At 40.2% G+C, this 27,506-nt stretch overlaps 1 protein-coding gene across 7 annotated transcripts in view; it reads right to left on the bottom strand.

The window, feature by feature from the left end:
• Positions 1-27,506, bottom strand: part of PPFIA2 (PTPRF interacting protein alpha 2) — a 398,714-nt gene that overhangs the window by 122,470 nt on the left and 248,738 nt on the right. For all 7 annotated transcript variants that reach the window (XM_056574441.1, XM_056574435.1, XM_056574436.1 and 4 more), the window contains one exon: positions 12,475-12,588. In XM_056574441.1, the coding sequence (XP_056430416.1) occupies positions 12,475-12,588 (114 nt within the window). The remainder of the gene's footprint in view (positions 1-12,474; positions 12,589-27,506) is intronic.

Below are 27,506 nucleotides of genomic sequence, written 5' to 3'. Positions count from 1 at the left end.
ACCAGCTAACAATTTTTAGCCCCCCAGACTACTACAATGTTGTTACAGATGTCCATAACGTGAGTGTAACCATACCTTTATGGGTTTTCCTCCTCCTTTTATAACTTATAACATACATTTATCCAGCAGTCTGGCACAGTCGGTTAGGCGTGGCTTGGGGTTCACAAAAGCCCCGCCGCCCCCACACCTATTCTCTCTGTAGTAAGAAACAGCGCATCCACAGCGCATGCACCCCTCCTGATGTGTGTGTGCCACCGCCCTGCATTGACAGAGCTAACGCTCACTCCCGCTGCTTATGCGTTCAATGCGCAGGTGCAGTACCAGAGGAAGGGAGGGGCGCATGCACTGCGTCTTACTACACAGCGATCCCAACGCTGAAAGAAGAGGATAGGCGTGGCGGCGGTGGGGCTTTGCGAACCCCAAGCCACTCCTATCTGGCTGTGCCAGACTGCTGGATAAATGTATTTTATAAGTTTAAATCCAAAACCAGGTATGGTTACACTCATGTTATGGACACCTGTAACAACATTGTAGTAGTATGGGGGGCTAAAAACTCATGACAGTTGCGCTTTAAGTTTAGAAAAGCTGACAAAGGTCCTTTTGAGAAGTCCAGCTGTCCCAGCTCTTCTCTTTAGCAGTCACAGAGTCAACCTTTGGAAATCTCTCTGTATACAAGTTTAAGTTAAAACTTGAATAGAAGACAATCTAAAATCTGTTAAAAAGGGTGTATTTATGATAAACAGCATACAGTAAATATTACTTGGTGTACTTAGTTTTATGGAGTGGCCAGCTAAATAAAAAGTCCTGATTGTTCCAGACTTCTACTATTTAAGAATGACAGAGGCTAGAAGGTGGAGATACATCTCCAAGATGATCAACAGAAATGGGAGACCCAGGGCTAAATTCTAGTTCCATTTTCGTTTTTCCTTTTTAATACATTTGCAAAAATTTCTAAAATTTTGTTTTGAAATTCTAATTATGGGGTATTGAGTTTAGATTAGTGGGGTAAAATAGTCTGAAAACTTTCTGAATGAATTGTAAACATTTTTTTTTCCTTTTATTACTTCTGTGTTTTGACGGAAGGATTATTTGTCAACTATGCAGGGTAATTTGAAAAAAGTGGAAAATAATAATATTTTTTAATTTAACATGTGCATTAATTTCTAACTGCCGCAGCATTGTTACAGTTATGGCATGGCTATGACAACTTAAAGAGTACCTCTCATGATCTTGTTAAATTTTGTAATCCTCCCAGTTCACTGCCCCCTTCATGATGAACCACCCGTCTTTATTTTTATTATTTGTTAGTTTTCTTCCTTGATATTTTCTGCTCAGTCTTTCAGATTCACAGACTGGGAAGGGGCATTACTCAGCAGCCTGTGATATCATCTGAAGCCATAAAGGGGAGAACTTCCTCCCTCACTATGCTACACATAGCCCAGAGCAGTTCAGTGTGTGAGATGAGCTATGATTTTCTAAGGCTGCACACACACCCTTAGCACCCCAGACTGAATTCAAACAAAAATAAAACTTCTTTTTTTTTTTAAACAAAGTACGTTAGAAAGATTTTTTTTTACCATAAGGGGTGCAATAGCAAAAATACATTTTAATGAGAGTGCCCATTTAACCTTATTCTCATAAAAGTGGACTGTTGTCTGAATCTGAAGTACAATTGTAGTTTATTTACAATTGTACAAATAAGTGTAATTTAAAAAACAACATAGTGCTTAAGCGGTCCCAACTACCACAGTAAGCATAGTACTGTACAACTATTCATTGTATGATGTTCTGTTCAAAACTATGGAAGGCTAAAACACTAAACAAGTGAGTTTTAATGCTCCACACAAAAGGCTTGTTTACAACACAAGTACATTACTAATGCGTATGAAAAATTGAAAAAAGAATCAAGTAAAGGTTTAGCAAGACCCTCTTAGTGACCATGTGAGGTCTGGAAACAAGTGTGACAACATTGTCAGACAGGAAATATAACAGTAAAACAGAATGCCAAATAAATAAGACAGGAAACATATCCTAAGGAACTTGGCTACATTCTGCAATGTTGTAGCAGGGGGTATTGTTAAACAGAATTTTCTGCCCTAGAATAATTTGGCAAGAACAACCATATCAGCAGAAGACACAGCTGTTACTATGTTCAGCATGTAAGAGAGCTACAGCTTTAGGAGTCAGGATTTAATAGAGGATTTCTATACCATAGACATGTTGATATAGAAGGATGCAATATACAAGAAAATGAAATGTTCCATTGTTGGGAATTTGAATTTGCCTATTGCCTTAGATTAGTTGTGGCAATAATACTATAGAAAATTGGAATAACTCTGAGTTATATGCTAAGAATATATAATGCAACTCTCTTCCAAAGGAACAGATTTTGGTCTCTGGTGCCACTATTTTGCATATAATTTTCCCAAAATTCCCAGTTAGGCAAGGATGACATATACTTCCCACACACCTTCTAGTGTTCTTCACAAGAATAAACATTAGCCCTTTGTTGAGTATGCCTTAAACTACAGTAGATGAGCTGCATGCCAAATATCCACATAGATGTATTGTGAAGAACAACTAAAAACATTCTGTGCCAAATTAAAATAATGCTGGTTGTTTGGTCATCTTAATACTGCATCTTGTACATTTACTTTTACTGCTTTAGAAAAGAATGGAAACTGATAATGAATACAATGTATTGCATACGTTAAAATGAAGAAAAAAAAAAACACACACAAAAACGTAATGATGGCCGGTCAACTATGTCCTAAACTCATCCAGACACCCTGGACAGAATTGTGAAGTTTAGCTATCAGGTACCAGTATACATTTTTTACAGCATAAACCTTGACAAACCACTCCCTAAGAAAAAACAACTAATGTATTAAATGATATGAAAATCTGAAGTGCCAATAACAAGAAGGAGAATTATTATGTATTTGGTTCATGAACTGGATAATTTGTTAGAAGTGTAAAATGAAGGATCTGAATAATTTTTATAGGTATTAATATAGCAGTACCCTATAAAGGGAACATAATTAAGAGGTGTAAATGAAGGAATATTAAAATGACAGGTTTCCATTGAATAATTCCTTGTAATTAACAGTTCCTGCTTCTGGACTCCTTAAAACGAATGTGTCATCAGAAAATGACCTATTATTTGAATCAAGATTTCATTTTAAACATATTTTAGTTTAAGTTTTAGTGATGTTTTTTTCAAATTATATAAATTACTAGTAGAGTACCCGGCGCTGACTGGTTTTTCCTACCTTATCCTTATGGGGGAGAAAAAGCAACAAAGGAGGAAGCTTTTGTCCTCATATCCAGTCTTTAAATCCTGACCTCATATCCCCTCCTCATATCCTGAGCCCAAATCCCCTCCTCATATTCCAACCTCATATCCTGTCCTCATATTTGGTCCTCATATCTCGACCTCATATCCCGTCTCCATATCCAGTCCTTATATCCCATCCCCATATCTGATCCTCATATGCCGTCCTCATATCCCGTCCCCATATCCCTACCTCATATCCCGTCCCTATAGCCTGTTCCCATATCCCACCCCCCTATCCTGCCTCCATATCCCGTCTCCATATCTAATCCTCATTTATTATCCTCATATCCCATCCTCAGGTGGGGCTGCTTTGTGATAAAGATATTGTAAGCTGAAAATAAAAGAGTTGTGGCTTAAAGGGTGGGTGTGTCTTTGCAAGATGGGGCATGGAATGTGGTGAGGGTGTGGCTTGCCAACCGGACTGACACATTCACCAGGAGATTCAGAGCGAGCTTGTGGTGTAAGGCACCAGAAGTCCTATATACTTGCATGGGACTTGAAACAAAAACCTCATCCTTCACATATGGGGGTAGGTTAGGGGTTAATTTAACTATTATATATTTTTATTTGACATATAAGTAACATGTGAGCAATTATTATAAAAATATCTCCAGCCATATGGAAGTTATGCTGGAACATACATTTCCCATTGATTTGCATTGGACTTCAAACAAAAACCCCGACCCTTGCAAATGGTGGTAGGTTAGGGTTAACTTAACTATCCTATATTTTAAGTGGACATAAAAGTAACACGTGACCGAGTATTATCGAAATATTTCCTGCTGTTTGGAAGTTATGCAGAAACAAATAAGTCCCATAGACAAATGGGGCTGGGTAAGGGTTAAATTACCTATCCTATGTTTGTAGTTGACATATAAGTTACATGTGTACCAACTTTCATGTTAATATCTTTAGCCGTTTGGAAGAGATGCTGGAACATACACACACATTTAAATAGAGTGATTTTCCCACAGCAACCAATCACAGCTCGTTAGCTGAGTTGTGATTGGTTGCTGTGGGAAAATCTCTCCACTTTTTCTCTCACACAGTTTGATAAATCTGGGCCATTGAGTTTTATATATAGATAGTAACATAGTAACATGGTTCATAAGGTTGAAAAAAGACCAGAATCCATCAAGTTCAACCAATAACCCTAATGAGTCCCTAATGAGTTGATCCAGAGGAAGGCAAAAAGCCCTCATACTAGAGGTAAAAATTCCTTCCCGACTCCAAATATGAAAGTAAGAACAAATCCCTGGATCAACATTATGTCCCTATAAATGTACAATACATAACCGGTGATGTTATTATTCTCCAAAAATGCATCCAGACCCCTTTTGAACTCTTTTACAGAGTTCACCATGACCACCTCCTCTGGCAGAGAATTCCATAGTCTTACTGCTCTTACAGTAAAGAACCCCCGTCTCTGCTGGTGTAGAAACCTTCTTTCCTCAAGACGTAGAGGATGCCCCCTTGTTATGGATACAGTCCTGGGTATTAATAGATCATGGGAGAGATCTTTGTAAGGTCCCCTGATATTTATACATAGTTATTAGGTCTCCCCTAAGCCTTCTTTTTTCTAAACTAAATAACTCCAATTCTGATAATCTTTCTGGATACTGTAGTTCTCCCATTCCCCGTATTACTCTGGTTGCCCGTCTTTGAACCCTCTCCATCTCCACTATATCTGTCTTGTACACTGGTGCCCAGTATTGTACACAGTATTCTATGTGTGGTCTGACTAGTGATTTGTACAGAGGTAGAATTATTTCCTTGTCGTGGGCATCTATGCCCCTATTGATGCCCCCCATGATTTTATTTGCCTTGGCTGCAGCTGCCTGACCCCGGTCACTACAGCTAAATTTACTGTTAAATAAGACTCCCAGGTTCTTTTCCACGTCAGTCATCCCATTTAATACATAATCCCAGCCAGGATTTTTCTTCCCCATATGCATTACCTTACATTTATCAGTGTTGAACCTCATCTGCCACTTCCCAGCCCAAACCTCCAACCTATCCAGATCCATTTGTAACAGTTCACTGTCCTCTATTGTGTTTATCACTTTACATAGTTTTGTATCATCTGCAAAGATTGCTACTTTACTATTCAACCCCTCTACAAGGTCATTAATAAATATATTAAATAGAACAGGACCCAAGACGGACCCCTGTGGTACCCCACTAGTAACAGTCACCCAATCAGAATAAGTACCATTAATAACCACCCTCTGTTTCCTCTCACTGAGCCAGTTACTTATCCACTTACACACATTCTCCCCAAGCCCCATCCTTCTCAATTCAGACATGTGATTTTATACTATTCCGGGCTGATTGGGTCTCTGGTGACCCAATCACCCGGAAAATAGAGATGATCGGAGCTGTCAGGGACAGCCCCGATCATCTTGAGAGCTAGGAGTGAGTTCGCAGAGCTGCGATCTCCTCCTATCCCCTGCCATTGGTCAGAACTGATTCTGACCAATGGCAGAGCAGGACAGTGGGTTGCCATGGCGAGGGGATCGTGGGAAGAAGATGGAGGCCGGTACCTGCAGGAGAAGATGCCTGGAGACCCCCGATTGTCGCTGGAGACTGCTGGATCCTGGGTCAGGTAGGGAAACTACAGTGGGGGGGGGGGGGGGATTGGAAGTGAAAGTACAGTGATCTTTACTGTGGCAACCACAAGGAAGGCCAAACTGCAACTCCCAGCATGCCCAGCATGCCCATGCCAAAGGCTGTCTGGGCATGCTGGGAGTTGTAGTTTTGCAACATCTGGAGGGTCACAGTTTGGAGACCACTGTTACAGTGGTGCCCAAACGGTAGCCCTCCAGATGTTGCCAAACTACAACTCTCAGCATGCCTGGACTGCCCAGGCATGCTGGGAGTTGTAGTTCTGTAACATCTGTCCCTTCAGATTTAGCAATTTTCATGAACTTTTTGAAAATTGCTGCTCTACTTTGAAGCCCTCTGATTTTGTCAAAAAGCTAAAATATGTCCATTTTATCATGCCAACATAAAGTGGACATAATGTATTTGTGAATAAAAAATAAAATGTATGTGAATTTCCATTTTCCTTACAAGGAGAGAGCTTCAAAGTTAGAAAAATGCTAAATTTTCAAAATTTTCATGAAGTTTTGGGATTTTTCACCAAAAAATGATGCAAGTAATGCCGAAAATTTACCACCAAAATAAAGTAGAATATGTCACGAAAAAACTCTCAGAATCAGAATATTCGGTAAAAGCATTTTCGCGTTATTAATTCGTAAAGCGACGGTGGTCAGAATTGCGAAAAAGGGCTCAGTCCTTAAGGTGAAAAAGGGCTGTGTCCTTAAGGGGTTAAGAGTCTCATCTGTCCTCCACTCGTTACCTGTATTAATGGCACCTGTTTAAACTTGTTCTCAGTATAAAAGACACCTATCCAGAACCTCAAACAGTGAAACTAAAAACTCCACTATGGCCAAGACCAAAGATCTGTCGAAGGACACCAGAAACTAAATTGTAGACCTGCACCAGGCTGGGAAACTGAATCTGCAATAGGCAAGCAGCTTGGTGTGAAGAAATTAACTGTGGGAGCAATTATTAGAAAATGGAAGACATACAAGACCACTGATACTGTCCCTCAATCTGGAGCTCCACACAAGATCTCAACCAATGGTGTCAAAATGATCACATGAACAATGAGCAAAAATCCCAGAACCACACAGGGGGATCTACCGGTAGTGAATGACATGCCAAGAACTGGGACCAAAGAAACAGGGACTTAAACCATGCAGTGCCAGACTTGTCCCCCTGCTTAAGCCAGTACATATTGGGGACCATCTGAAGTTTGCTAGAGAGCTTTTGGATGATCCAGAAGAGTATTGGGAGAATGTCATATGGTCAGATGAAACCAAAGTAGAACGTTTTGGTAAAAACTCTACTCGTCGGGTTTGGAGGAGAAAGAATGCTGAGTTGCATCCAAGGAAAACCATACCTACTGTGAAGCATGGGAGTGGAAACATCATGCTTTGGGGCTGTTTTTCTGCTAACGGACCAGGACGACTGATCCATGTAAAGTAAAGAATGAATGGGGCCATGTATCGTGAGATTTTGAGTGAAAACCTCCTTCCATCAGCAAGGGCATTGAAGATGAAACATGGCTGGGTCTTTCAGCATGACAATGATCCCAAACACACCGTCCGGGCAATGAAGGAGTGGCTTCGTAAGAAGCATTTCAAGGTCCTGAAGTGGCCTAGCCAGTCTCCAGATTTTGACCCCATTGAAAACCTTTGGAGAGAGTTGAAAGTCTGTGTTGCCCAGTGACAGCCCAAAAACATCACTGCTCTACAGGAGATCTGCATGGAGGAATGGACCAAAATACCAGCAACAGTGTGTGAAAACCTTGTGAAGGCTTACAGAAAACGTTTTACCTCTGTCATTGCCAACAAAGGGTATATAGTAAAGTATTGAGATGAACTTTTGTTATTGACCAAATAATAATTTTACACCATAATTTGCAAATAAATTCTTTAAAAAACAGACAATGTGATTTTATGGATTTTTTTCTGATTATGTCTCATAGTTGAGGTATACCTATGACGAAAATGACAGGCCTCTCTTATCTTTTTAAGTGGGAGAACATGCTCAATTGGTGGCTGACTAAATACTTTTTTGACCCACTGTAGCAGGGTTATAATATAGAAAATGATTGGCTACTGTTGGCCTTTTGTGATATACTTTAATTCCAAGTTTTCACTGCTTACTCTTGTTATTGCTAAGTGGGCAATGTTTCTTTGATATAAACCTGCATTGTTTCTTATTACATGTGATTCATGGTTTCATTCCCAACGATTTGTATTCTTTGTTATTTTTTCCTGTAGTGCTTTGTTGCACTAAATGGTGGAATTTAAAGCATACTTATTTTCTATAAATACATATTAATATTTTTCAAAGTAGGCAAAAAAAAACTAATTATATCAACATTTTATCATAAAGATGACACGTCACTTTTACTGTTAAGTGCACTGTGTAAAAACAAAGCATACCAAAAGTTGCTAAATTCAGTTTTGTCTTTTTTTATCAATTTCACTGATATAATATAATTGTTTTTTTTTTCATAGATTTTGTCAAAAAATTTGAGATTTCATTACAAAGTACAACTGGTCCCAGATAAAATAAGCCCTCATATAGCCCTGTAGATTGAAAAAATAAAAAATAAATAAATAAGAGTTATGCTATTAGAAGGCAAGGAGAGAAAAAAAATCTAAAATGGAAATTGGTCCCGGCCATTAAGGGTTAATTACAGTAACATTTTAGATATAAATACACCTCAATGTTTACACAAAGATTTATTTTTCTATATTCTGTAGGCTAGGCACTGCACAGTCAGTCTAAAACACACTAATTTTACATATTAGTTAACAGCAATTCCCTGACCCTTACAGGCAATCACCAAAGGGCATTGGCAGAGGAAATGTGTATAACTAGGATTACATTAAAGTTGTTGCCGCTGGCTCTTACCTATATATTCATTGCCGCAAAAAAAAAAAAAAACTATTAATTGCAGCAGCTTCTCAGGGTAAATATTGCTATTTTATTAGGCATTTCAACAGATTTGAGAAAGTCAGAGCACTTTTCACCATCATACCACCAACACTGACTATAACAGCTTATAACCAAATCATAAACTATAGATAAACATATATGGCAGAATGACAGTAAAGATAAATTAATGGGCAACAGGAACCTATTCAACAACAATCTTTAAATCAACTCTAAATAACTATGCAGCTAAATATATACCAAAGGGGAACAAATATAAACGATTAAAACGAAATCCTACATGGCTGACAAATGAGGTTAAAAGAGCAATAAACAAAAAAAAATAGCCTTCAAAAAATTCAAATCTGATGGGTCAGCTATAACATTTAAACAGTACAAGGAGCTTAATAAAATCTGTAAAAATGTAATAAAAACAGCAAAAATTCAAAATGAGAGACAGGTGGCCAAAGAAAGCAAAACTAATCCTAAATATTTTTTTAGATATATAAATACAAAAAAACCAAGGACAGAGCATGTAGTACCCCTTAATAATGATAATGGGGAGGTTGTCACGGGCGATCAAGAGAAGGCGGAGCTACTGAATGGGTTCTTTAGTTCTGTATACATTATGGAAAAAGGAGCTGACATTGGCCAGGTCAGTGCTGGTAACACATCATATAATGTATTGAACTGGCTTAATGTAGAGATGGTACAAGGTAAGTTAAGTAAAGTAAATGTAAGCAAATCTCCAGGGCCGGATGGACTACAGCCAAGAGTTCTTAGAGAGGTAAGTTCAGTAATATCTGTACCCTTGTTCATGATATTTAGAGATTCTCTGGTGTCTGGTATTGTGCCAAGGGACTGGTGCAAGGCGAATGTGGTACCAATTTTCAAGAAGGGCTCTAGGTCTTCGCCAGGCAATTATAGACCGGTAAGTCTAACGTGCATTGTGGTAAATTGTTTGAAGGACTTATAAGGGATTACATACAGGAATACATAGGGGATAATAGTATTATAAGTGATAGCCAGCATGGGTTTACTAAGGATAGAAGTTGTCAAACCAATCTAATTTGCTTTTATGAAGAGGTGAGTAGAAGCCTTGACAGAGGAATGGCTGTGGATATAGTGTTTCTGGATTTTGCCAAAGCGTTTGATACTGTCCCTCACAGACGTCTGACAGGTAAGTTAAGGTCCTTGGGCTTGGAAACTTTAGTTTGTAACTGGATTGAACACTGGCTCATGGATCGTACCCAGAGAGTGGTGGTCAATGATTCGTACTCTGATTGGTCCCCGGTTATTAGTGGTGTACCCCAAGGTTCATTACTGGGCCCGCTGCTGTTTAATTTATTTATCAATGATATAGAGGATGGTATTAACAGCTCTGTTTCTATCTTTGCAGATGACACCAAGCTTTGTAGCACGGTACAGTCTATAGAGGATGTGCATAAGTTACAAGATGACTTGGATAGACTAAGTGCCTGGGCATCCACTTGGCAAATGAGGTTCAATGTGGATAAATGTAAAGTTATGCATCTGGGTACTAAGAACATGCATGCGTCGTATGTCTTAGGGGGGATTAAACTGGCAGAGTCACTGGTAGAGAAGGATCTGGGTGTACTTGTAGATCACAGACTACAGAATAGCATGCAATGTCAGGCTGCTGCTTCCAAAGCCGGCAGGATATTGTCATGTATCAAAAGAGGCATGGACTCAAGGGACAGGGGCATAATACTCCCCCTTTATAAAGCATTGGTACGGCCTCACCTGGAATATGCTGTTCAGTTTTGGTCGCCTGTTCATAAAAGGGACACTGCGGAGTTGGAAAGGGTGCAGAGACGCGCGACTAAACTAATATGGGGCATGGAACATCTTAGCTATGAGGAGCGATTAAAGGAGTTACAATTGTTTAGTCTTGAGAAGAGACGTTTAAGGGGGGATATGATAAACGTATATAAGTATATAAATGGCCCATACAAAAAATATGGAGAAAAACTGTTCCAGGTTAAACCCCCCCAAAGGACGAGGGGGCACTCCCTCCGTCTGGAGAAGAAAAGGTTTAGTCTAAAGGGGCGACACGCCTTCTTTACCGTGAGGACTGTGAATTTATGGAACGGTCTACCTCAGGAACTGGTCACAGCAGGAACAATTAACAGCTTTAAAACAGGGTTAGATACATTCCTGGAACAAAATAACATTAATGCTTATGCAGAATTATAAAACTACATCCCTTTCCCTTATCCCCTTACACCCTTCACTTCAATTCCCTGGTTGGACTTGATGGACGTATGTCTTTTTCAACCATACTAACTATGTAACTATGTAACAACTGTTTGGACACATGGTGCGCAATGGGATCAGCATTGGTTCACACAGCTGCAGTTTAATTTAACATGTCAATATGCATTCTTCATCAGTGAAATTGCAATACCAATGTAATGTCACCAACTATCCACTCTGGTCCCTCTGTCCCTGCCTACTTGCATACCCGCCCTAGGCAGCGGCTCCACAACAATGGTTCCGGTCCCTTCCTAAGTAAGTGATGGGCGTCCCAGTCAAAACAATAAACTACAAAAATTGACAAAATGTCGGGAACAGCTAAAGGCACACAAACTAGCAGAAAATAACCTAAACACTCACACATACAAATTCGACGTGCAGAGTCCAAACCAGGAGGGAATGAAGTACAATAACGGATTCAAAGAGTAGTCAATAGCTGAGCCAAGAGTCAAAGAACAAGATAGGTACAGAGGTTGCTAGGTCAGTTACAAGACTGGAAAAAAGCTCCTTATATATGCCTACGAAGCTAACAGACAGATTCTAATTGGCTGCAAACAAACCACAACTAAAATGGCCAACTTCAAAATGGCCGCCATGGTCACCACCCATCTTGAAAAAGTTTCCCCCCTCACATATACTAATGTGCCACAAACAGGAAGTTAATATCACCAACCATTCCCATTTTATTAAGGTGTATCCATATAAATGGCCCACCCTGTATATTGTAGACCTTAGAAAGTAGCTGCACTAATCCACAGGGTCTGGGTTATGGTGCATGCACACCCCGTTTTTGCTATACTGTTCCCATATATGGCTTCAAGTTAAAAACCGTACAGACCCATATAGAAAACCGTATGCATTGACTTAACATTGTAAACTGTATGTCAAACGCATCATCCGGTTTAGTCCGTTTTGCATCTTATACGGTTTTGTCCGTGATTTTACCTGTAGTCTACCACGTTTTTTGGTCTGGGTGAAAAACTTTATCAAACCATATATACAGAACAGTTCCATCAGGTTTTCACCATACGGTTTTTGACTTTGCACAGTTTTTTTTTCTTGGAATTTCAATCAAAGAAGTGAAACTTTATTCAAAATGGAGAGAAAAGTTAAAAATGTATACGTTTTTTGCTTACAAAACAGATGCAACCGTACATCTTTTTTCAAACCATGCACGAGTTTAAACCGTATACAGGTTGAAATTTGTACACACGTTTTGATACAGTTTAGTCAGGTTTTGAGGAATCCGTTTTTCATCAAAAACCTGATTTGGGAACTGTATTGCAAAAACGTGGTGTGCATGGACCCTTGCTTAATGTTTTGTACTGTACATATATTGTACTAACCTTGTCGTGAACCTTCTGTCCTTGCTCCATTCCATCAATAGGCTCCTGATCTGTCGCTTCCCCAGTAACCATCTTTCTCTGAATATGAGCATTTTGTTCCCTTAATGCAACAATCTGAAAACAAACATCAGAGTTATTATTATTACTGAAAGAATGCATTAGTATTGAACACCTATGAGAATGCAGAGATTTGATGATCTTAAAAGCTGTAGTTAGACATCCCTGACCTTTTGTTATACGTGTGACCCCCATTATGTTGTATCTTTTTGTATCAGTCTGTGAGGACACAGTCCATTTGCATTTTTGTGTTACAGTTCCTTCCTTCTTGCCTTCTATGAGCTATAACTCTTATTTTTCAATCCACAAACCAATATGAGGGATTGTTTTTTTTTTTTTTTTTTCTGAGAGATTGATTTATCTTTGTAATGACAACTTCCATTTTATCATAAAATGTGTTGGAAAAAAAATCTAAATTTTAGAGGGTTTGGAGGGTTTTACTTTTACACAGTGCCCTTTCTGATTAAACTGACATGTTTCCTTTATTCTGAGGTTTATTATATTTAAAAATGACACCCATGTGCTTTTCTATTATTCTACTGCTTTTAAAAAAGTGAAACTTTTTAAACAAAAGAAGTATGTTTAACCCCTTAATGACACAGGACGTAAATGTACCTCCTGGTGAGGTGGTACTTAATGCACCAGGACATACATTTACGTCCTATACATAACCGCGAGCATCGGAGCGATGCCCAGATCATAGCAGACCATAGCAGAAGATAACCGATAACACTGATCAGTGCTATGCTCTATGCATAGCACTGAAAAGTATTAGCAATAGAATGATTACAATTAATGGTCCCCTATGGGGACTATTAAAGTGTAAAAATAACTAAAAAAGTTTTTAAAAAAAGTAAAAAAAAATGTGAAAACCCCCTCCCCAATAAAAATGTAAATTTTACCTATTTCACCCCCAAAAAGTGTAAAAAAAAATTTTTTATATACATATTTGGTATTGCCGCGTGCGTAAATACCCAAACTATTAAGATATATTGTTAATGATACTGTACGGTGAACGGCGTGAACGTAAAAAAAAAGTCCGAAAATGCTTTTTTTTTTTATAACATTTTATATTTAAAAAATTGATAGAAAATGTATTAAAAGATTTATGTAAGCAAATAGGATATCATTAAAAAGTACAGATCACGGCACAAAAAATGAACCCTCATACCGCCGCTTATACGGAAAAATGAAAAAGTTATAGGTCTTCAAAATAGGGGTATTTTAAACGTACTAATTTGTTTAAAACATTTGAGATTTTATTTTAAGCACAACAATAATAGAAAAGCATGTTATCATGGGTATCATTTTAATCATATTGACCCAAAGAATAAAGAAAATGTAATTTTTACCATAAATTGTACAGCGTGAAAACAAAACCTTAAAAAAATTTGCAAAATTTCGGTTTTCTTTTTAATTTCCCCTCACAAATAGTATTTTTTTGGTTGCGCCATACATTTTATGGTAAAGTGAGTGATGGCATTACAATGGACAACTGGTAGCACAAAAAACAAGCCCTCATACTAGTCTGTGGATGAAAATATAAAAGAGTTATGATTTTTTCAAGGAAAGGGGTAAAAAATGAATACGTAAAAATAAAATTGGCTGAGTCCTTAAAGGGGTTCTCCCTTGTTTATACTGTTTTTTTGTTATTATGTTTGTGTGTTATGTGTGTATAATTATGTGTTTTTTTTATGTGTGTTGTGATTATGTATATATGTATTTTCTTACCTTTTGTGAAGATCCGGAAGCTGGCCCCTTTTTCTTCCAGCGGCTTGCTGTGTAACCTCGGCCTCCGCCTTGTTGTGTTCGGTAAGTGGGATGTCGGGGGGTGTGTTCTTGCTTCTGTCCTTCCTATCTTCTGACGTCTGAGGCAAATCTTTTCTTCCTGTTTCTTCTGTGGCTCAGCAACGAATCTGCGGACTCTTCCGGCGCATGCGCAGGTAGTTTATTTTTTTTTTACCAATACATTTTTTTTGTCTAATTGACAAACTGTCTGCGCATGCGCAAGTTCGCAAGTGCTACGCTAACAGCGTAGCGTACATTAGGTCTATGCTAATAGCGTAGTTTCGCGCAAGCACAGAGAAAAAAAACTTTATTGGTAAAAAAAAAAAAAAAACTACCTGCGCATGCGCCGGAAGAGTCCGCAGATTCGTAGCTGAGCCACGGAAGAAACAGGAAGAAAAGATTCTCCTCGGACGTCAGAAGATAGGAAGGACAGAAGCAAGAACACACCCCCCGACATCCCACTTACCGAACACAACATGGCGGAGGCCGAGGTTACACAGCAAGCCGCTGGAAGAAAAAGGAGCCAGCTTCCGGATCTCCACAAAAGGTAAGAAAATACATATATACATAATCACAACACACATAAAAAAACACATACTTATACACACATAACACACAAACATAATAACAAAAAACAGTATAAACAAGGGAGAACCCCTTTAAGGCCCAAATGGGCTGAGTCCTTAAGGATTTAAAATTGCCCTATTCTGATCCCCTATAACTTTCTTATTTTTCAGTATACAGGGCTGTATGTGGGCTCATTATTTTGCACCGTGATCACACTGCCACTCAGTCTATCACATCGCTGCACCTGAGGATGCCAAGCGCAGCATGATGTGTCAGGCACTAAAACTAGGAAGAAGACTGGGTCCACAGGAAGGGAGACCAATTCCAGAAGAAGCAGGGGAGTGGCTGAAAGTAACTGAAAGTTTATTATTTCTATTCTGACAGCCTGGGCCTATATGAGAAATACAAATTTTCACCAGAGTTCCCCTTTGTAAAAAAAAAAAAAAAAGTACACACTGAATATTCCTATAACTGAGGCCTCAGAAATATACCTACTTTTTAGAATTACAACAAATTGAAAAGAAAAGGTAAGACATAGTCTAAATTACAATAATAAAGGTTACCTGTCTGGATATACTGTAGTTGCTTTTTATAATACATTTACAGAGAATAAAATAGCTCAAATGTCCATATTTGAAACGTGTGCTGCTTAACTTTAAGCCAGATACAAGTTTTGTATGATAACACCAAAATTTGTTAAATAACTTAGCATGATCTGACATACATTTTTGTGTAATGCCAAAAGCGAAAACAAGGTAGACCCAAAACATTGGTGGAAGGATTTTTATATTTAACAAATATTCCTTATCTACACATTTTTTTCAGCATTTCTATAGAATACTAGAAGGAGTTTAGAAGGCAGCTTAATGTGGAGTGGATTAGAAGGCTTAAAGGAACACTAAATTAATACAATGCTTAGAAAAATCCCAGCACTTCCTTCCTTAATCCCCTCCTTTCTGTTGATCTTATTATGTATCATATTGCAATCAAAACTATGAGAAATAACTTTATGGTCATAAATACCTAGACACCAACGTGACTATTACACCTACATAGGCTTGTTGGGCATTCCATTGTGAAACCATTGGCATTACATGGAGCTGGACCTTTTTGTGGCTGCCATAGTCTCCACTCTTTCAATATTGGAATGTGTCTGGGAATTTATACCCATCCAGCCAAAAGAGCATGTATGAAGTCAGGCTGCGATTCCACAAAATCCCACAGATGTTTGATAAGATGTCTCCAAAGCATTGCTACAAAGTTGAAAGTATACAATTGCCTTCTCTTTGTATGCTGTAGCTAGAGATGAGCGAATTTTTTAAAAATTCTATTCGGCCGATTCGCCAAATTTTCCGAAAAAGTTTGGTTCAATCCGAATTTATTTGCGGTGAATCACTATTAAAAATGGCTATTTCCAGGCTTCAGAGAGCCTCAATAGGGGTGTAGAACACTTTGCCTTGTTATAGCACTGATAGGGAGTGTGCTGTGTTAGTGAAATAATACTGTTATTCAGTATGACATGCAGATTACAGGCATCGCTATTAGAATCACTGCCGCAGAGCGCCTGGATGTGGCAGCAGGGAGACCATATGGCATCAAAATTGAAGAAAAGGAAGAGATTTTTAAGTAATTTTTCTTTAATTTAATTAGAATTTATTTTAATTTTTTGAGTACCCATTCTGGTGAGCATCAAGCTGGTGGTCCGCCGCGAAGCCAGCTACCCCCTGTCCCAGCCCCTGCCTCTCAGCGCACCCCCATACCCCCACATGAGTGTCCACTTGAAAAGGGAGGGTCTGCAGTACCAGAACTTGGACAGGAGCAAATACAACTTCTGAGGGTGTGCTTTGCGGTGTACGAGTGGCTGAAGTGCATGCAAAGTTTTCTTCCCATTGCTAGGATGTCTTGCAGATGGGGGGGAACACTTTAGGAAGTGCTTGACAATCAGATTGAACACATGTGCCATGCTTCCTTCAAGCAGCGCAGACAAGATGTTCTTCCCGTTGTCGGTCACCATGGTTCCCATTTCCAGTTTTCAAGGAGTAAGCCATGATTCAATTTCCTTATGAATGACTTTTTGCAGTTCCTCCCCTGTGAAGAACAGCGTGAGACCGCCGTGCCCTGCACACATGGAATGCTGGAGGGGCATTTTTACTAAATGTATTAATTAAAATTTATTAAAATTAATTCAAATTGCTTATTTTTAAAATGTTTACGTAATGTGCCAGCAGCATGAGCAGACCACATGGCAGCACAATGACACAGCCTGGAGGTGGCAGGAGCATAAGGATACCATATAGTAGCAGAATGACCAAACCTGGAGGTGGCAGAAGCATGAGGAGACCATAGATACATTTTCAAATTTAAATTGAAGATTTATGGTAGCTAGTGCTACTATAAAAGTTTTTAGGTAATGTCCCAGCAGCATGATGAGACCATAGGGCATCACAATTCCTAAGATTAAAATATACATTTTAAAATTTGAATTGAAGATTTATGGTAGCTAGTGCTACCATACAAAAATTTTTAGGTAATGTTCCAGCAGCATGAGGAGACCACATGGTGGCAAAATGACTTAGCCTGGAGGTTGCACCGGCATGAGGAGAACAAAATGTTGCAGAATAATCAAGCCTGGATGTGGCAGCAGCAAGAGTAGACCATATGGTGACAGAATGACACAGCCTGGAGGTGGTGGCAGCCTGACCAGACCAAAGGGCCTCACAATTTAAAGATTAAAGATATTTTTTTAAATTGCATGTGGTCATGTTAACATCCCCCGGGTACTTGATGAAAAAGTGCCACACCACAGAGTAGCTGATTTTCCCCCAAACAGTGCACACTGACTGACTGCTACTGCAGCCTACTCCATGGACCCCTGTTCCACTATCTCCTGGGCAGGTCAGCACATAACAGTGTGTGCTTCAGGAGCCAACACCATCTACCACACCACTCTCCTCATCACTACTTCACCGCCTAGTGAAGGAAGCGGGGGATGTATCCTTTACTTCTTGGCTGGGCTGCTGACTTTCCTCTAGCAGATCGTCCTGACTAAAAAGTGGAGTTGAACCCACAGCATAGGATACTTCTATGGGGGTGGGAACAGTATAGGACAGAGGCAATTGGAGGACAGGGACTGGTCCTGGGCCATGCCAATTGATGGTTGTGTCTGAGGAACCCACCGACTGTTGACTGGGGGTGTCAGATGTCACTTGTGATGAAGTGGATGACTGAGTTAACCAGTCAATGACAGCAGATGGGTTGCTGGTCGAGACACTACTGCTAGCTGATAACAGGAGCTCAGACCCTTCACTGTGACTCCTGCTGCCACTTGCCCTTAGTCTGCTGCGATCTCTGCCTGTGCCTGATGAATTTAAGCCTCTGCCACTCCTCTGTGCATGTCTTGGCACTTCTCTGCCTGACATACTTAGTGCGTATATGAGGAGAGTACAATACCCTTCACTACACTTAAAACAGTATTTGTCTAGAACAGCAGCCGGTGTGTACTTTTGGCTGGCCTTTCACAGTAACTAGGCCCTTAAGACTTTAACAGGAACAAAATGGTACAACACTTAAATGTACGTATGTGGTATGCACTTATGAGAGGAGGACAATGAAATACAGTATGCTTAAAAAAGTATTTGTGTACAACACCAGCTGGTGAGTACTTTTGCCTGGCCTTTCATAGTATCTAGGCCCTTAAGACTTTAACAGGAACAAAATAGTACACCACTAAGATGTACGTATGTGGTATGCACTTATGAGGGGAGGACAATGCGCTCCAGTACGCTTAAAGAAGTATTTGTGTACAACACCGGCAGTACACACCAGTGCTGCGGCATGCAGTCTCTGTGTACTACACCAAATTGCACTCTCTCAATCTCACTCCCTTCCCTATCAGTGCTTCTAAGCAGGATTTCTGCTTAAGCTGAATCGTTGCTGTTCTGTGCAACACGCTGCTCTCTGTCACTCTCTGTAATAGAATGCTGTGGCGACTGGGAGGTTATTCGCTGTCCAACACACAGCGCTGTCTGTCCCTATCTATCTCTCTGCAATGAAAGGCTTAAGTGACTGGTCTCAATATGGCTGCCGATTATATAGCTCTGTGACATTACAGGGGTGACTGGCTGCTGATAGGCTGCATGCTGCATGTGATTCAGGGTCATCCCACCTACCCTTGTTCCTGCCTTCCCAGGATACCTTGCCCCATGTCTTCACATGTGGATCCGCCATTTTAGATGCTCTGGAGTCTGGACCACACTAAATGGAATTTGCGCAATCGAATCACACCGATATTCGCATTCATTTTTAATGTATTTTTCCTGAAATTCATGACGAATTCGGATTCATCAGATTCGATTCGCTCATCCCTAGCTGTAGCAATAACACTTTCTCCCCCACACTGGAAACAAGAGGTGTCATATAACCCAAATATTAGAAAACAACCATCTACCATATCATCATATATCATATACTATATTACCTACTTTTCTCCAGTTTTTACAGTAGGCACTATGCATTTTAATAGATAGCATTCCCTGGGCATCCACCAAACCAAGATATGTTTGTGGTGTCCCGGTACTGTACCGCATACCGTACCTTGTGTAGTGGTCAGAATTAGTACGTTCAGGTAGGGTCCCACAGGAGGGACATCCCCTAGTCACCTTTTCTTTCTAGTCTTGTAATGTCTAAATGACCTTGGTAGCGTCGCAGGACCTTCAGTCATGTGACTATGTTAATTCCTCTATGGTATGATGGAGGACCTTTGGAGGTCCTTGGGTCACATGTTTACCCATAACTCTTTGTACAGAAGATTGACAGTCGTTCTGGACCAGTGAGCTTAAGTCCAGCCCCTGCCCATATAAGGGAGCTGTAGCCAATGATCGCTCTCTTGGGTTGCTGCTCTCGTGGATGCCGGACTATTAGGACGGATCTGCGCAACTTACAAAGACAAGCTAGGCCAGAAGCCTGCCGACCTCAGCCTGAAACTAAACCGTGAGTTAAAATCTCAATCCCCGCTAAAGCTAGCGTGATTACTGGACCGAATCTAAACCCCTAAATCCAGTGGATCAGCGCAACAATTACCTTCTTAAGCTCAATAGACTCACGAGGTCCCAACCAATTGTAAAGCTCTAATAGAATTTGTTATATGGACTGTTCCTGTTCATTATTGCATGAAATCTTCAGTAAAAGTTCTGACAAGTTTCTGCAAATCTCCGGTTGTGGACAATCAATTATTTCCTATCTCCCTATCACTCTTGGGACGGTTGGCGGTAGGACAAGCATACAGAGAATAGCCCTCACCCTGGCGTCACGAATAGAAAGGGTTAAGAAAGCACCCTTTAGTAACCGCACAGCTACACCCCATATACCCTACAACCCCAGGCTACCACATAGCCTTCACATTACTATGTGAAATGTGAAGTACCACTTCAGTAAACACATTTCCATTAATCCAGTCATGACATGCTTTACACCACCCCAGCAAATGCTTGATATTGAATATAGTGATTTTTGGCTTTTGTGCAGGCACCTGACCATGAAAAATACATTTCATAAAAACATACCTGTTAATAGAAAAAACTGTTGACATGTGCTAAGGACATGTAAAAAGTTTTTATTTTTTGTGGTCTGAGTGTTCAGACCCCGACCAATGAAGAGAATAAGCAGGGAGATAAGTGAATGACCTACATTAAAGGGGTTATCCAGGAAAAAACTTTTTTTTACATATCAACTGGCTCCAGAAAGTTAAACAGATTTGTAAATTAAAAGCAAAAAGACAAAGCAAACTTGGCACTGCTGAGACTGTACTACGGACTGTAAGGTGGGGAAGGGACCACTGGTAGACTGCTGTATGAGCTCGGGTGGTGCTAAGACTAAATAATACAGTTCAATGAATCTTGATAGAAAAATAAATGAATAGCCGGCAACTCACCACGCTGGTTCTTGTGAGAGCCGTCTTTATTACGGCATACTCACATGCAACAAACAGGGGAGAGACAGACTGTGGGGGGTACAATAAGTCGGCAACGGAACCGTTTCACACAGTGAACGTGCTTCTTCGGGCCTCAGGTGCAGAATGAGACACGAGAGCCTTAAGTACAGGTAACAATGCAACAGCACCTATCAACAACGGCTACGTGCATAGTGATATAATGGGTAGGTGGCAACCAAACTCGGTACTGACCAACCCATAACACGGAGTAATGAAAAACATTAAAGTGCAAAAATTGGTTGCCACCTACCCATTACATCACTATGCACGTAGCCGTTGTTGATAGGTGCAGTTGCATTGTTACCTGTACTTAAGGCTCTCGTGTCTCATTCTGCACCTGAGGCCCGAAGAAGCACGTTCACTGTGTGAAACGGTTCCGTTGCCGACTTATTGTACCCCCCACAGTCTGTCTCTCCCCTGTTTGTTGCATGTGAGTATGCCGTAATAAAGAAGGATCTCACAAGAACCAGCGTGTTGAGTTGCCGACTATTCATTTATTCTTCTATCAAGATTTGTAAATGACTTCTATTAAAAAAAATCTTAATCCTTTCAGTACTTATGAGCTTCTGAAGTTAAGGTTGTTCTTTTCTGTCTAAGTGCTCTCTGATGACAGGTGTCTCGGGAACTGCCCAGTTTAGAAGCAAATCTATATAGAAAACCTCTTCTAAACTGGGCGGTTCCCAAGACACGTGTTATCAGAGAGCACTTAGACAGAAAAGAACAACCTTAACTTCAGAAGCTCATAAGTACTGAAAAGATTAAGATTTTTTAATAGAATTAATTTACAAATCTGTTTAACTTTCTGGAGCCAGTTGATATATATATATATATATATATATATATATATATATATATATATATATAAAAGCTTTTTCCTGGATAACCCCTTTAAGAGTCTGCTCAGGTCACATGGCACTCTCCTGACTCATTCTTAAGATCACTCTGAATAAAACCTTTAATATGCTTCTACAACACTACAAAATGTTTAGGATAGTGCCCATTGAAAGCGTACCTGTCAGATCGCAAAAAAAAACACAACTGATATGTCACTCAGTATCTCATCCTGATCATGTACATGTAATACTTATGTATCTATCATCCATATTTCACTGAAAAATTGCATATTAAACTTGTTCACAGTCTTTTTAATCTTTCCAGAGGGAGGGGGTATGTCCCTTCCTTGCCTGCACTGTGATGACTCCTCCCCCTCCTTTATTCTGCTGACTCACTGCTCTGGGAGCGAGCCTGGCAGCCCTGCTCTGTAACCCTTTCCTCTCTTATTTTATGCTGTACACACACACACACTCACTGATTATTGGATATTGCCTATAGTCTACCACCAAATAAAATATGGTGAGTGTATAACATATCTTCCTAAATTAGTTGGAAAGGTTTAGTGCTAAAAGTACAGTGGCGTGCCTACAGCTTTTGCAAAACTACAACTCCCAGCATGCCCAGACATCCTATGACTGTTCAGGCATGCTTGAAGTTGTAGTTTTGCAACAGCTGGAGGCACATGTTTGGTAAAAATCTATGTTACAGCAGTGTTGCTGCAGGCTGTGTTCCTCCTGCAGCCTTGTCAATCAGCCATCTTGTGTCCATGACCCTTGGACATGCTTATGCTGCTGTGTAACTCATCAGTGTCCCAGGAGGTATGGGGACCCCTAGTGGTGGGATTTTCAAAGACCGTTTTCTTTAATAATTTTTTTTTTAAGAAGTATATTAGAAAAACTATTGTTTTGCCAAGATGTACAACAGTTTTTATATCTAACAGTGCCCATTTAAGCTTCTGACAGTCCCTGTGCTGATATCACGTTCCAAGGCAGATTGAAACTCATGCAACAGGGGATTTTTCCACCTCTCCTCAAGGCGACACCCCCCCCCCCTGCCCCTGTGGATCCAGGACTAACCTACCGGCAGAGTTATAGAAACATGGTGGTTGAGCATTCCTGCAATTTCCCTTGTTTGTCCCCCCCCCCCCCCCCCCTTCCCGTTGTGTCTTTTTTTTACCATGGTATGGCCATAGTACCTCGCCCAGGAAAAGGAGACTTTGTGTCCCATCATACTATTGTTCATATTGTTATCTCCACTGTGATACATACCTTTGTATCTGTAGTGTTGTATGTTTGATCCTTGAGCGATAGTTTGCCTTCTAGATACACCCATGATAAAATCCAAAAATTCTCAAATTTCAGGTTCTTACAAAGCTCTTTTATCCCACTTGTGTCTTTTGCAAAAAATCCTGTTGGTAACTGGACTAATAGAATTCTGATAGGAATGGCTTATATTTACTGCTTTGTGAGCATTCAAAACTGGTATCTGCAGGTAACAAATTATATAAACTAACAGTGAAACATATTATACCCAGGGGGATGGAATGCCCCATAAGCAGATCTATAAGCAGGATCAATATGAATATGAAGTTTATTTACATTTTTACGTTAGGTGGCATTTGCAAAACAACTTCTTACATAATACCAATTAGATGGAAAACCATCTCAAACACCATTTCCTTGTATACACTAAAAATCCTGTGACAATGACTTCAATAATCTTGATCCTAATATTGTAAATAAGACATTTTGTATTAGCAAAGAAATCTATATAAAGTACTGCTTCCTATGATAGATATTCCATAAAGTAAAAGTTCCTTTTCCTACAAACTGCTTGAGGACAAAAGGTTTTCCTCTTGTTGAGACTATTCACCTACCGTATATATTCGAGTATAAGCCGACCCGAATATAAGCCGAGGCCCCTAATTTCACCCCAAAAACTCATGAAAAGTTATTGACTCACCTATAAGCCTAGGGTGGGAAATACATCATCCCCCCCTGTCATCATCCAGACCCCCGTCATTAATACCCCCGTCATCATCACCTTGTCATCATCCAGACCCCCGTCATCATCCACCCCTGTCATCATCCAGACCCCCGTCATCATTCCCCCCCTTCATCATCACCGCCTGTCAATCCCTTCAATCAGTGGCCTTCAACCTGCGGACAGCCAATGGCTGTCCAGACATGCTGGGAGTTGTAGTTTTGCAACATCTAGAGGTCCACAGGTTGAAGACCACTGCCAGGCCTTCGTCATCATTCAGACCCCCCCTTTAGTTTTTTACTCACCTCCCCTCCGTGGGAAGGAAGGGTGAGCTGGTCCGGGCCATCTATGCTGCACGGACCATCCGGTGGGGAGGGTTAGTCGTTCCGGGCTGTCCATCTTAACCGGGTGGCACTCTTCTCCGCTCCGGGCTGGCCCCGGACTAGTGATGTTGCCTTGACGACGACGCACAGGGACTTTCATGCGCAGGGACGTCCCTGTGCGTCGTCGTCAAGGCAATGTCAATAGTCCGGGGCCGGACCAGAGTGGAGAAGAGGGCCTCCAGGTGAAGATGGACAGCCCGGAACAACTAACCCTCCCCACCGGACGGTCTCTGCAGCATAGATGGCCCGGACCAGCTCACCCTTCCTTCCCACCGATGGGAGGTGAGCAGAAAACTAAAGGGGGGGTCTGGATGATGACGAAGGCCCGGCAGTGGTCTTCAACCTGCGGACCTCCAGATGTTTCAAAACTACAACTCCCAGCATGCCTGGACAGCTGATGGCTGTCCGGGCATACTGGGAGTTGTAGTTTTGCAACATCTGGAGGTCCGCAGGTTGAAGACCACTGAGAAGGGATTGACAGGCGGAGAGTTCACTCGAGTATAAGCCGAGGGGGGGGGGGGGGGCGTTTTCAGCATGAAAAATCGTGCTGAAAAACTCGGCTTATACTCGAGTATATACGGTACTTTAGCACTGGTTTGTTCTCACACCATTGCCCTATCCTAATGTAGAATCTTTATGTATGATTCAGAACTTCAAATATTTAAAATAAGGAACTTTGGTTTGTATACTGTTGAACTTTGACAGCAAAGTTAAAGGGTAGCTCCCACCATCCCTTTTATTTTTCTTTCTGTCCCTATCTATCCTTAACCACCTCCCTGCCTTTACATTTTTTTTACTATATTAAAAATGCTTTTTTGTCTTCCTGGTAGTGTGCTCACTACCAGGCAGAGTTCCCCAGCAGGTGTGACGTTACTGATGCCTGCTGGGGGGTCCGACTTCCGCCCTTAGTTCAACTATACAGGGTGCCTCCAGCTGTTTCCCCACTACAACCCCAGCTTGCCCTGACATCTATTGAAACAACTGGAGGCACCCTGTGGTGAAAACAGTCTCAGAGGCAGCTGCCACACATCCCGCTCCCCCAGACCCCACCGCGCAACACCCCCACCCTCCGCCCGCCTGAAAAAGACATTCCGCTCCCCCAAAATCTGCAACTCCATCACCCCCAGACCCCGCCGCGCAACTACCCCCACCCCCTCCCTCAGCCCGCCCAAAAAAGACATTCCGCTCCCCCAAACTCAGCAACTCCATCATTCCATCACTCCATTCTTCTTCATATCAAGAATGTGAGGAATTGCATATGAATTAATCTGAACAAAATTTGATCAACCATTTTCTAATCCTAGAGGCAATGTCTCTTTGTATTCTAAAAGGAATGTTTTGTCAAAAAAAATATTCTTTAAATCAGCCTTTATTCGCACTGGTATAATTTATAAGGAAAGCCACACTGCTCTGACAGTACCACATATATCTGACTTATCATGGAGTCTATTTAAAGGTGTTATCCAGGAATAGAAAAACAGAGCTAATTACTTTCAAAAACAGCTCCACGTCTGTCCACAGGTTGTGTGAGGTTTTATAACTTGGCTACATTCACTTCAGTGGAACTGAGCTGTAGAACCACACCTAACCTGGAGACAGACGTGGATCGTTTTTTTTAAAAGAAATTAGCCATTTTTTTATTCCTGGATAACCCCTTTAGGTTTTATTGAGTTTTCTGTAGTTCTGACAGGATACATTTTGGTATGCTACACTATATTTGCAACTGAAAGTCAAGAAAGCCAAAAACCTTGAAGAAAACCAAATGGAATTACTTAACGCAGGAGTGATCATAGCCAATATATATATATATATATATATATATATATATATATATATATTTTTTTTTTTTTTTTTTTAATTTTTTTTTTTTTCTTTTGCCTGCCCATATGTAAAAATCCTGACAATATAACAGTTTTTACAATAACCACTGAATCACACATAGTAGGCTACATCCTCTGCAGCTTACTTTTCAGCTTTGCTGTATAGTCTGGGATAAGTCGGTAGAGTAATGTCACTTTCATTGAAGACAGGGAATTGATGGCATTATTGTCTCTCCCTAGCTTGTTGCTCTCCTTGATTCTTTGTATAAGATAGATTCCTTAGACCTACAATGGAGCCTATCATGTGCAATGGAATGGGGAGAGCAGTGAGCCAGGAAGTGAAGCACTCAGCCGTGCGCTTGTCCCAACTTCTTGTAGTGATCAGTGAAGTCTGAACACCCAGACCCTGACTGATCAAAACTTTTGACATGTCTCTTGACATGTCACAAGTTTTTTTTTATGTTTTTTAAAGTGACATTAATATTTAATGACAGATTATCAGAGCTTTATTATACTGCTGGAAGCCAACATTTGGCAGCATTATATACGACATTTAACTTACGGTATTTGCCATAAAGTACACACACTCTGTTGTACCTTATATACAAATAAAACATGGAAATCCTATGGAGTTTTATTTTTTATTTTTTAGGAATATAAACATAACAGCTGTAACAAAATAATAATAGCTGTATCAAAAGTTGAGAAGTTTTCTTTAAAAATAATTATTCATGCAATAGTTATTTACATACTTGGCATTTGTTTTTTCTAATCCCTTGTCATATCTCTCCTCTTTGCACTTTGAAATTGTACAGAAAACAAATTAAGAACCAATAAATCATGTAGTTTAATTACTATGGAAGGAATTAAAAGAGGAAACCTAGTCCAGTCAATGGTAAATTCAGTCTAATAAATACACATCATGAAAGGGAGGCTGAAACGGTTTTTAGAATAAGCGCATGGTATATGAGCCACAGTAAATGACACATGAACCTGTGCGTGGTTAAATTGGACTATGACAAATACTGCTGTAGGGAAAAATCTGTCCCGGAAAACTTTGAGAATGAACATTCTGATTAATAGTGCAAACATAAACATAATACGCTCCTGACCACTGCAATCTTTTAAAATACAAAGGATTAAAATGAATCTAGTTGGAGAAGTCTTTAATACTCAAATGTCCTACATTTCTTCTTCATACTGTATATTTGGTTTTCAGCCTATTTAGCCAGTGATACCACTAAATTACTGTCACATATTCTGAGGCATGTTCAACAAATCAGAGAAATAAAACAAATAAAAGAACTTTAAGGTGAAGTCCAGGAAAAAACTTTTTTATATATATATATATCAACTGGCTTTAGAAAGTTAAACAGATTTATAAATTACTTCTATAAAAAAATCTTAATCCTTACAATAATTATCAGCTGCTGAAGTTGACTTGTTCTTTTTGATCTGACAACAGTGCTCTCTGCTGACATCTCTGCTTGTCTCAGGAACTGCACAGAGTAGAATAGGTTTGCTATAGGGATTTGCTTCTACTCTGGACATTTCCCGAGACAGGTGTCATCAGAGAGCACTTAGATAGAAAAGAACAACTCGACTTCAGCA

This window comes from Hyla sarda, chromosome 4 (genome assembly GCF_029499605.1).
Source record: "Hyla sarda isolate aHylSar1 chromosome 4, aHylSar1.hap1, whole genome shotgun sequence".
Taxonomy (NCBI): Eukaryota; Metazoa; Chordata; class Amphibia; order Anura; family Hylidae; genus Hyla; species Hyla sarda.
The sequence above is the reverse complement of the archived record's forward strand: the minus strand, read 5'-3'. Positions and strand labels throughout refer to the sequence as shown.